The sequence below is a fragment of the Lichenostomus cassidix genome, chromosome 2, assembly GCF_008360975.1.
Source record: "Lichenostomus cassidix isolate B80296 chromosome 2, HeHo_3.0, whole genome shotgun sequence".
Taxonomy (NCBI): domain Eukaryota; kingdom Metazoa; phylum Chordata; class Aves; order Passeriformes; family Meliphagidae; genus Lichenostomus; species Lichenostomus cassidix.
In genome coordinates, this window is record NC_139482.1 from 3,356,650 (window position 1) to 3,368,695 (window position 12,046).

The window sequence follows — 12,046 nt, forward strand, 5'->3', positions numbered from 1 at the left end:
CAGAGCTGCTCTGCTGTCAGGGAATGGGAGGTTATCTCCCATCTGACATACTTTAAAGCTGTGCTTGGAAATAAATGGTGTGGGTTAACCAGGCTGGGGAAAAAAAAACCAAAAAGGAATTTTTTGGTTCCAAAAGTCTTCTAATATTTGTCATCTCTGCAGTATTTTCTGTCCAGATGCACCCTTTAAAATTTTGTATCATAGGTGCCCTGTGAGGCAGGTGGGAAAATCAAACTATATTTGTTTCATGAAGCAAAGTGTGGACTACAGAATATAGACATTTCAAGAGGGAAAAAGGTTTCACATCTGGGATCTTTGGCTGTCTGGGGACTTCCCAGAAACACTGAAGCTCCAACTGAGGTACCTAAAAGGCATTATTGAATCCACCTGCAGCTGACAGCACAATCACATCCCTGAATACACAGGGAGGACAGGGTTTGCCAAAGGCCACCCAACATCCCTGCAGCAGAGTCAGGAACGAGCAGGGATCTGGTGCTGATGATGTCTCAGAGGCTGAATCTCTTTGGGAGATCTTTGGGATCTCACAAAGTGCTAAGAAGTTTGTCTATCTGATTGGAACCAAACCAGTTTTATTACACTGAAATAAAGAAAATTAAAATAACTGGCACCCTGAGATGCTTTACTGCATACAATGGTTTAGATTAGGTATTAGAAAGGAATTCTCCCCTGTGAGGGTGGTGAGGCTGCCCCAGAGAAGCTGTGGCTGCCCCTGGATCCCTGGAATTGTCCAAGGCCAGGCTGGACAGGGCTTGGAGCAACCTGGGATAGTGGAAGGTGTCCCTGCACATGGCAGGGGATGGAACTGGATGAGCTTTAAGGTCCTTTCCAACCCAAACCATTCTGTGATTCTGTGGCAGACAGTTTCATGTGAATGGGAAGCAAAGGCAGATCTTCATCCAAAGCCCTAAGGGCTAAACCTTTCTGGTACCCCATTAGAATTTATATTCAGATTTGTTTTCAAACCTCACTCCAGTGCTAATTCCCTGAGACCTCCATTTGCACAGTTTGGGATCTCCACCCTACACCCAGAACAATATTGAATTTTTGCTGGAAATTGATTTTGTACTCATTTATCAGGACCCAGAGGAGTTTCCATACTCCCTAGGAAGAAGGTGCTACAATAAACATCAGAAAGCAAAAGTCCTTTATTGAACTCTCATGAACAAGAGAGAGGAACAACTCTAGAAACACCATTTATCTGCCTTTTTTCCCCAAGGCATTTTTTCCAACCCTCCGTACAGTAACTTGTTCCATTTTTGGTAAAGTGTTGCTAAAACATAATTAATCAGAATACAAACTGTGGCTTCAGTACCTCAGGATCCCCCTCAGTACCTCATGCCAGTACATGCACTTTATTTAACCATGGAAAATGGCATCTATCACAGATAGGCACCGTTTTGGTTTCAAAACTAACTCTTCTCTTTTCTTGTAGTTACAAAGCAGCAAACCACAGATCTAATCTGTCCTCTGGGTGTAAATAAAGTCTGAAGTAGAAATAACAATATAAATGTAAAGGTACTGATACAGCTGCCTCTTACCAGAAAGAAAAATGAGCTATATCAGCACGAGGCACTGTTACACACCAACTGCACCCAGAACTAGGAAGGTACTAATGGGATTATTTTGGTAACACAGAACCACAATCCTTAGAGCAAATTTATGACACAACAAGAACTTGGTACAGGCCAGGCTTTCCCTGGAAAGCCCAGATGGTCACCAACCTATTTAGTGCAAAATGAGGCTTGCTAATATCAGGTAAGGAGGTGAATATATACTCCTTGGGTGATGCTTTATAGTGGCACTGGAGTTTTGTCAAGGAAGAACAAGGCAGGGCAGAGAAGGCTGTAAAGGGAGAGAAATCTGGGTTCAGCATCTTCCATCAGATGCTTCCAAACAATTGCAGGATGCAAAGTGGATCCAGAAAGAGACCTCAAGGGGACTTTGACGACTTCACTGCTTCATCTGTAACCTTGATTTGGTGGTGGGAACCCAGCCTGCCCTCAGGAGCTTTCTGCTGAAGGCAGAGACGAGGAATTTACGTCAGTGCTGTTTAGATTATGAGCAAAATATCTGAAGCACGAGGTGACTGAGGTGAAACTCTGCCAGCCTGTAAACCATGTCGTTCTTCCTCGTCTCAGACTGTCCTATTTCCTGCCCTGGTGGGAATAGGGCTGTGCTGATCCAGTCATTTCCTGCAGGTTTTCCCCAATCAAGTGCAGCTCACATCAGTCACAAGATGGGCTCCGTGCCGTTCCAGTCGATGACAGCTCCTTGCCACCTGGAAATGACAGCAAGCATTTGGCATCCATCAGCTCGTCCCTGGGAAGGCAAATCCACACCCCTGAACCACCCAGGCAACCTCAGAGACTGGGATGGACTTGTTTGGGGTAACTCATCACATCATGTTGCACAGACTAGTTAGGGAACACCCAGGATGGGTACAAAACTTAACCCCAAATAACCAGAATACTCAGTCTCAGCTGTCAGTAGGCAATTGGCACCCTCCTGTTCAGGAGGAACTCTAGACAGGAACTCTCTGAGAATCTGAGCCTGGATCCCCTCACTGAGCACCTCTCTTTGCTCCTGGCCCTGCCTCCTCCAAGCATCCCATTTTAATGGTGATTTTTGCTTTTCCTGCGCTGAGGTTTTGCTTTTCTCTGCCCTTATTCCTGCTTCAGAATGAAGGTGCACACTGAGAACAGTGTTGCCAGCTGAGTCTGGAACCTTCCACATCTTTAATTCCTGGCTCTGCATTATCTGCCAAAGCTCAGCTGCCCATTTCAGGAATGTGACTAATGTAAAGGAGGTATCAAACCTGAATTTGCCACAAAATATGGCCTCAAACCATGGCAGAAGACAAAGCTCTGACCCAGGACTTGGTTGAAGCAGGATGATGCTCTCCATCACCTCCTGCACAGTCAGAGCCCTCACACCAGGAATTCACCCTTGTCTGTGGCATTCCTCATCTGCAAGGTCATGCTCCACATTTTCTGGCAACTAAACTGTTGCATTCCTGCTGCTGAGTCCTTATATCTGTTCTGAAAATCTGTCTCAGAGCAGCAAGACATTGGGGAGGGCACAGTGAGTTGCCAGTGCCACATTCCTTCTGCCACTGAGGACAGGATGTGTCAGCAAGGGTATGGCAGCTCTGTCCTTGGGCTGAGCAAGTCAATTCAGTGTAAAACAAAACCAAAAGCTGAATTCATGCAGCCTTCAGGGCAATGTCTCAAAGGAACTGACCCTCTGAGGGCTGTTGTGAGAATTTTCCTTCTGTTTTTTCACTTTGCTGAGGAAATAAAAATTGAAAAAAAATGCAGGAAGGTTGTCCCCATCCCAGGACTTAGCAGGAATACACAACAGAGATGCCCCACATCTTCAGGTAAAAGCAGAATTTGTTCCATCTGGGGATATTCAACCTAGTGTGGCATTTGCCAGAGGTGAGAGCTGTCCCTGCCAGAGGTTCAGAATGTCACCCCTTAAACAACCAAATGGGAATGGGAAGTACAATTGCCACCTTCTGTCCCCACTGGATTTTTCAGGTAATGCCACCAAATCATCCCTTATCTTTGCCTACAGCCTTTCCAAGGTGCAAGGGAAGGTTACACCAGGATGGTTCAAGCTTTGAAAGGGATCCACAGAGGCCAAAATACACCGTAAGAAATCTGCCCTGAGCCTGCACTGTACCCTCTGGAATTACTGCATTGCTGACAGCATTTTTGTTTTGGTAAAGATGTTGTTAATCACTGTGCTGTGAGGAACTGGCCTTTTTTAAAACAAGCTTTCCATAAAAAGCTTAAATAGAATATAGTTTTGAAGCCGCACTGAAGGTACCTTTCAGAATAAGTCTTATCTCCTGGGATTTTTTTTTCAAACTGTATTTTAGACTGAAAATCTGCTTTTGGCTGCTGCTATGAGACAGGTTCAAAACTTTTTTCGCCTGTTGCATCTGCATGAGAAAAAGTGTCAGAGAGTGAGGAATCTCACTGACAGATGCTGAACAAATCTTTTATTTACAGACAAGACACGAAATTTCCCGGAAAATGCAGGTAATCACTCCCCCAAACTATCCTGTCCCAGTGTAATTCAAAATGAGGCATTTTCTGGCTGCTGATGCAATTACAATTTATCAGATTAGCGAAAGGAAAACTGCATTTGACCCACCTGCTTCAGGCCCAGGGTCAGGGAGTTAACGGGAACTGAGGAGGAACAGGTCAGGCCCTGAACAATGCTCAGTCTGGAATAGCACTCAGTGAGCATCTCCTGTGCTGATAATTTGGTATTGTTTTAGAGAACATCAATAATTCAGGGTGAAATGTCCATGCTCTGCTCTTCTCCTAGCCACTGAATGTCCCTGGATGTCTCATTGCAAAGCCAAACAGGTGAACTAATGTACCCACAGCCTCATTACCACTAAGGGCTAACAGAAAATACTGCTAAATTCAGGTTATAACAGCAGATCACAGCTTGGCTCCCCTCAGGCAGAGCTAACATATTATTTCCTCCAATGCTGAGGATCAGGACTGTGATATAAGAATATTCCTCAGGGAAGAACAGGATAAGTTGTCTGCACGGCATCTCCAAAACAACCCAGGGATGCACATTCCAGACATCCCTGGGCCAGAACCCGACTGCTGCCACAGATGTTCAGCTCACAGCCACCAGGGAAGCACTTGTGCTTGTCCTTTTTGGGGGCCTGCAGGTTACAGTGATACCTGGTGGTGACTGACCATTGCAGAGCCAGCTGAAGGCTCACCTGCTTTAAACTCTGAACTAAACCCTGCTGGTGTTTTACACAACAGGGACTGAAAACATGAGCCTCCTCCTCCTGCTGCAGAAGCAAAACAACCCTTCTCTTCTGATAATAGTAATATTAACAGTGTTCTATTATTATTATCATTACCATCATTATTACTACTACTACTATTATTATTATTATTATCCTTATTAAAAGCTAAATGCAGAAACAGCCTATTACCTGTGGAGTTTCCCCTTTAGGAGAGGATAAGAGAACAAAGAGCAGGCAGATGTGAGGCACAGAACTCAGGGTGTTACAGGATGCTGGTGCTCAGGTATTGGGGGTAAACTATGGGCTTGTCATGGATTAGAGCAGAACTGAGGCATGTGAATGAAAGGAAAACGCCCAATTAACAATGAAACCAATTAGTGATAGTTAATCATTTCATGTCTGGTTGTTCAGGTTATGAAATTCTCCACTCTGGCCGAGAGAAAAGTTTGATAAGGAGCTTCATCATGAACTCTTCATCAACATAAATTAGAGCTCCTGGCTCACTGACTTAACTAAAAATTAGTTTAGGAGTATTTTCCACAGTTCTATTATAGAAAACATCCCCTTTTTTTACCTGTCAAATTGTTAAAACTTTGGTTAGTTGGGTCAGTTTTTACTTTTCCTTATATGCTGTTCCGTAGCTGGAAGAAAAAGTTCTTAAAACAAAAAGGAAAAATTTGACATGAAAAACCTTCTGCAGCAAGGCCACACTTAAACAAACACCCTCAAAGCACAGGGAGAACACTGAAAACAAGGAGCCAGACTGCCCAGGGTAAATCAGACAGCGCTGAGAATGCTACAAACAAAATAAATGGACAAAATGGAATTTGCTGGTAATTTACTTCTCCGGTAGATTAAAGCAAGGAACCTAAAATCAACAAACAGCAGCACTACCAGCACTGTATAACTCTGACACAATGCCAGGAATGGAAGATATTCTACGAGCAACTTTAAGGAGTTGCATGCATTATTCTCCCCGCGGGGCTTTCTGAGGTTATACATTATTTATTTCAGCTTGCAGTTATGCTTTACTGTCATTGTAAAGGAAGAATCAATAAAATCTGTATGTGCAGGAAGGCTGGGCTGATGTCACTGCTGTCACCTTGCAGGATGCCTCTCCACCTTTCTGTGACTTTCTGATCAACACACTGGCAACAACACTCTCCTTATTTATTTATCTTCTGCTGCTTTGGTTTTCTTTTTCAGAGCAAACTGTAGCAAGGACAGGAGGGAAAGTGCAAGAGAAACCTGAAGCTGCCTGGCTTGCTGATTTAACAGATGTTATGGTCTCTGACAATGAGGCTTTTACTTCTTGCTCCAGAGATATTCAGATAGTAACTTTCAAAGCTGGGCTGGAATTGATAAAAAGCTGAATTTTCTACCCAGTTAACTTTCTCCATTTTGCTTCTTTCATGTCTCACTAAGCTGAAAATGTTCCCATTAACTTCAGTATGACTTTTAAGGATAAATTCCTTAAAAGTCCAGCGTTTAATACCATATAGGCCTCAAAATGGCCATGAAAATCCCAACACAACAGGAATTGGCCTTGTATTTAAGGAGAGAATATGAACTAAGAACTGGTAGGAATGACTGCACAAAATATAGTGTTTTGTGGTCCTGAAAAACTCTGTGCTGTCCTCAGACAGTTGGAGAAAACTGAGACTGTTCAATGGGGCTTCATGCATTGAAAATCACACCCAGGTCCTCCCCTTTTGTTCCTCAGAAAAGACTGATGAAAATGGAATAAATTTGCTCCTTTTCTCTCCAACAGGCATCAATCACTTTTGGGAATCTAAATTTGGATCCACTGCCACCAAGCTGTGCTCTCAGGCTGAATTTGGCTCAGCTGGTTCTCGGTGATGCAGTGAAGGTTCCTCTAAGAATGAACACCTTGGACAGTTCAATGTTAAATTACAACAACACACAATTAAATGTGTAACACTCACCACAGCCTTCAGATCCCTTCTAATTTTAAGGCAAGAATTCTCAGCTTTACTTGCTGAAATACTTTTTAGACACTCCAGCCTTACACATATTGTATCAGTTGAATGTATCTGTATGAAAACAATATTAATTTTAAAAAATATTAATTTCACTTACTTTGTCCTAATGCAGTGCTCAAGTGGAGGAATGAGATCATTTTTTTTATTTTCAGGGCACACCTGAGTTGTATCTGCAGGGACATAACAGACATTGTTAGTGGCTGGGGAAATTTCTATTCACACAGAACCCCAAAAAAAAACCCTCTCAGATCACTGAGTCCAACCACTGATCACTGTGCCTGAGGCAGGTTAGATTGCTCCCACAGAGATGGTTTCAAGGAAAACCACAGATCAGAGGATGAAATAATATGCTGGAGGGCTGTCATGAGGCTTTTATTTTGCAACTGATGCTGTAATGATTGAGTAATTTTTGTTACTCGAATGAAAAGGACTGTGGTGGTGCAACATCTGAATAGGAAACCCCAAGTCCAGTCTGAACTGGGTTAGGACTCTTTCACCCTGGAAATGAAGATTGTCCCCAGACAGTTCAGCAAGCAATGGAGAAGATGATGCTTTGTGGGATGTCAGAGAGCTTCCCCAGGCTGTGAGCATTCCCTGGGGACAGAGAGGCAATTGCAGTGTTCAGGGAAAACAGAGAGGTCACTGTCTCAGCCACGGCATCAGTCAACAGTGAAAGTAGAGCTGAGCTTCCCAGGGACACAACATCCTGCTCCCAGCTCAGATGTCAGGCTGCTCAGCTGTTTCCTGTTTTGGAGTCAGACATTTAAACTGCAGCAGACCGGGACTGATTGATTGATTGATTGATTGATTTCTTTCTTTCTTTCTCTCTTTCTTTCTCTCTTTCTTTCTCTCTTTCTCTCTTTCTTTCTCTCTTTCTCTCTTTCTTTCTCTCTTTCTTTCTCTCTTTCTTTCTCTCTTTCTTTCTCTCTTTCTCTCTTTCTTTCTCTCTTTCTTTCTCTCTTTCTTTCTCTCTTTCTTTCTCTCTTTCTCTCTCTCTTTCTCTCTTTCTTTCTCTCTTTCTCTCTTTCTTTCTCTCTTTCTCTCTATCTTTCTCTCTTTCTCTCTTTCTCTCTTTCTCTCTTTCTTTCTTTCTTTCTCTCTTTCTTTCTCTCTATCTTTCTTTCTTTCTTTCTTATCTTTCTTTCTATCTTTCTTTCTTTTTCTCTTTCTTCTTTTTCTCTTTCTTTTTCTCGTTCTTTTCTTTCTTTTTCTTTCTCTCTCTTTCTCCCTTTCTATTTCTCTCTCCTTCTCTCTCTTTCTCTCTCTCTTTCTTTCTCTCTTTCTATCTCTCTTTTTCTCTCTTTCCTTCTCTCTCTCTCTTTCTCTCTCTTTCTCTCTCTTTCCTTCTCTTGCTCTCTCTATCTTTCCCTTTCTCTTTCTCTCTCTTTCCTTTCTCTCTTTCTCTTCTGTCTTTCTCTCTCTTTCTCACTCTTTCTCTTCTTTTCTTCCTTTGTTTCTTTTTCTTTCTCTCTTTCTTTGTCTCTCTCTCTTTCTTTCTCTTCCTTTCTCTCTTTCTCCTTTTCTGTGTGTCACCCAGCCAACGAATTAGTTGTGAATAAAGCAACATGCCAAGAGAAGGTGTAGGATTTGGGTTTGCTTCAGTGAGGGCAATGTGGACAGGATGGGAGGGGATTGTCCTGACATTCACAGCTGCCAGTCTCAAATATATCTGTCTCATGTCACAGAAAGGACCTGGCTCCCCTTTGTGAGTTGATCTGATGGGCACAAACACATGCAGAAAACTCTGGATGACTGCAAGGGTTGGAGTAGAAGGAAATGGAAAATATTTCAAAGTACATGAAGTACTGGTGGTTTTCCTCTGCATCCTCAGGAACTCAGAGGCACACAGCAATCTTTTAAGTTTAAAAGAGACTTTTATATCATAACATCGAAGAGTTTATAGCACAGAATTTTAGAATTATAAAGGTTGGAACCTCTAAGATCATCAAGTCCAACCATCAACCCAGCACCACCAGGTTCACTATTAAACCATGTGTCCCCAAGTGCCACATCCATGGTTTTTGAACACTTCCAGGGATTATGACTCCAACACTGCCCTGGGCAGCCTGTTCTAATGCTTGACAACCCTTTCTATGAAGAAATTTTTCTCAATATCCAATCTAAACCTCTCCTGGTGCAACTTAAGCCACTGTCCTGACCATGGTCCAGGCACATGGTGTGACTGTCTTTCCCAGTCATTGCCAACTTTGATAAGTTTAGTCATTTTTAGACTTGAATTCTTCCAACCAAAAGGTTTGAATGGAGAGTTTCCATACAAAGAAATAGGAAAAAAGTATCATAAAGGTGCATCTTAGAGAAACAAGCAAGGAGTAAGTATATTATACCCTTGTGTAGTGAGAAACTGAGTGCCAGCACTGTTACAGCTCTTCTCTGCCTATCTGAAATTCCTAGCCCAATGGAAAAATTGAAGAACTCTCCTCTTTTCATGATGGTGTGCTGATGTCACATCACCTGCTTTTAGGAAGGAACTTTGCATTTCTTGTCTGCATTTTGGCAAATGGTAGGGAAAGAGAAGAAGGGCAAATTCTCAAAATAAAGCAGCAATCGCTATTACTCCCAAAATATAATTCTGCTCTTCTATCTGTCTTTTTTGCCTTTCTAGCCCATTGCAATTTCTTCAATATTTCCTGAAATGTGACCTTGACGGTAATTTTACCTGATTGTAATCAAGATTCCCATTTCAAGGAATTCACCTTCCTGCTAAAATAAACAAGTTTGTTCTCCAGCATCAGGGGGATGTGGCTGGAGCAACACCCAGCACCTCGTGCTGCATCTCCAGGTAAAGCTGCCTAAAAAAAATCACAATATTTAGCATTCTGACATTTCCATCTGCTCCTGTGTGCTGGACTCAGATGTTTGGCCAGTGTTACCTTCTGGATGTAAAGTAATTACAGTTTTCTCCAGACCTAGCAAGGGATTACTGCACAGCCAGACCCAGGAGAACGATTTTGTGGAATGATGAAAATATTTGCATTTTACTGCCTTTTGCAGAATGTCACAGATAACAAAGGATTTACTGGACACAACCCTGGAAGGATGTTGGCTACAACAAAGAGATATCTACAACTCCATGCACAGTTAGGCTTTGAGGAGAAACACAAAGAAATTCCATGACAGGTTGGACAGAAAAGGGAAAAATTTATATGTGCTCTGGGGAATTTCTCACCCAGGGATCTTAGAGGGCTTGGCAGCTTTTGATTTTAGAAACATTCCTGGTGATGGAAAGACAGATCAGGATACCTAGTTTGAACCAGATGTTGTATGGTACAACACATAAAAAAGTGTGTCTGTAGTCCTGTGCTGAACTCTATCATCCATGTCACTTTTATCTGAGATGTGGAACCAGCTGGCAGCCACAGCCCTGTAAAAACTGATCTGGTTTTGAGATAATATGTAACAGAATGACAGGGATTTTCTTTGAAACAAGAAGGTAAATAGCTGGCAGAAAGGTGATTGAATTCCCTACCAAATCTCACGAGGTGCTCAAGCCTCCAGCACTCCCAGCTTTGCCACATGGACTCGAGCAGAACACACAACACCCATCCTGCCCAAAAACCTGGATGTTGGGGCAAGTAAGGAATGGAGACAACTTATTTCTAAAGAGCAGACCACAGCAGAGTGGCTCCTTAAGATTGAGAAGGAATTTGGTTATCAAAGAATCATAGAAAAGATTGTATAAATATATCAAAGGGAAGCAAACAAAAGGCAAGTGGGATATTATTAGCAAATAGAATTTAGTGGTGGAGAATGTATTGAAGTAAGTGCTTTCTAAGGATCAGAATACTCATCCAAATGCCTTCCAGTTGGAGAAGTATGTAGTTACTGTAAAGGCAGCTGTATAATTTGGCATGGTTTCCTGAAAGAAGGAGTGCAACAAGCTGGAAGATCTTTTGCAGCCTTGTGCTTCCAGGCAGGTAAGAGACTAAAGTTTTTTAACAGATTATTGGCATCTTCTTGCCTTGGAGGCAAGGATTTCATGTTTCCTCACCCTCTCTGCTCATTTTCCTACAGGCATTTAGGGTTCCAGAACCAGAGACTGGCACTTTCTGCCTGTAGAAACAATGTGAGATGATGGGAAGGAAAATGACAGCAGTAAAATATATTTTATGGTCCTCGGAGTATGAATAAGCCAGAGATCACAACCTGCTCCTTGGCAATGAGTGCCACTGAAAGATTTCCCAGTGTGTATGAAATGACAAATGCTCACTTTTAACCCTTTCAAGAGTTTATCCTCAAAACTTCCTTGCAAAACTAATTAATCCCCAAAACTAATTATGGAAATTAGGGAAGGGCACTCAAATAACCATTCAGTGCCTGTGACCATCACTGTTTGTATTACTGGATCCTTCTTCCTGCCCCCCAAAGGTGAAATGCAGAGTCAGGGAGCTGCACATACCCACTGTCAACCTTATTTCTTCGTCCTGGTTGGCCAAACCATCGTAGTAATAGAGATCAAACCTCCTTCCTGTTTTCCAGTCACTGAGCAAATCCTTTTCCAGACAAAAAAGCACACTGAAGTGGCTTTCACTGCAGACCAGCCAAATTGGGTACTTGGGGGTCTTCAAGTAACAGCCAACCTAGAGGAAAAATACAAAATATTAGAACATCATGAGGGTTGTGGGGAGAAACAGTTCATTGTGGAAAACATTAAATTTATAAGATCATTTATTTATTGTAGTCTCCAAACACGAATGAAGGCTCATTGGAGACTGTTGATGAAGCAGACCAGGACAGCTCTGGTAGATCATGGAGCATTATCAAGCAAATATTAGGCCTTGAGTTATGGCAGGTAATGAAATGCAGCTGTAGTGCCCTTACAGCATTGAAAGTGTATTTATAAATATCCTCAATATTCTGTATGAAACTACATAAAAACAACTTTCATACTCATTCCTGGATGTTTTAAACTAGAATAACTTAAGAGATTTAATCTGTAATGGATGGGAAAAGGGGATACCAACAGCACAGCAGGTGGGTTTTGCTCCTTTGAGAAATTGCATAGGGAAACTGAAATCTGAAATTCATTTTCAGTGAAATCCTGGTAGAAACTGAGGGACATTTAACAGAAAAATTCCTACACATGATTTCTAGATATAAATTTTGGATAAAGCTCCCACAGTGCAGCCCTCAGTTCTTCACCCTGGGAAAATGGCAAATGGCAAACACCAAAAGGCAGAACCCAACATTTATTCTGCTGTAATTAAAACTCCAACCA

At 42.2% G+C, this 12,046-nt stretch overlaps 1 protein-coding gene across 2 annotated transcripts in view; it reads right to left on the reverse strand.

The window, feature by feature from the left end:
• Nucleotides 1–1,142: 1,142 nt before the first annotated feature.
• The window catches only part of MINDY4 (MINDY lysine 48 deubiquitinase 4), a 65,596-nt gene continuing 54,692 nt past the window's right edge, over nt 1,143–12,046 (reverse strand). For both annotated transcript variants that reach the window (XM_085050157.1, XM_085050156.1), the window contains exons 16-18: nt 11,228–11,408; nt 6,908–6,980; nt 1,143–2,299 (exon numbers count right to left, since the gene is read on the reverse strand). In XM_085050157.1, coding sequence (XP_084906283.1) covers nt 2,251–2,299; nt 6,908–6,980; nt 11,228–11,408 — 303 coding nt within the window. In that variant the 3' untranslated portion in view covers nt 1,143–2,250. The remainder of the gene's footprint in view (nt 2,300–6,907; nt 6,981–11,227; nt 11,409–12,046) is intronic.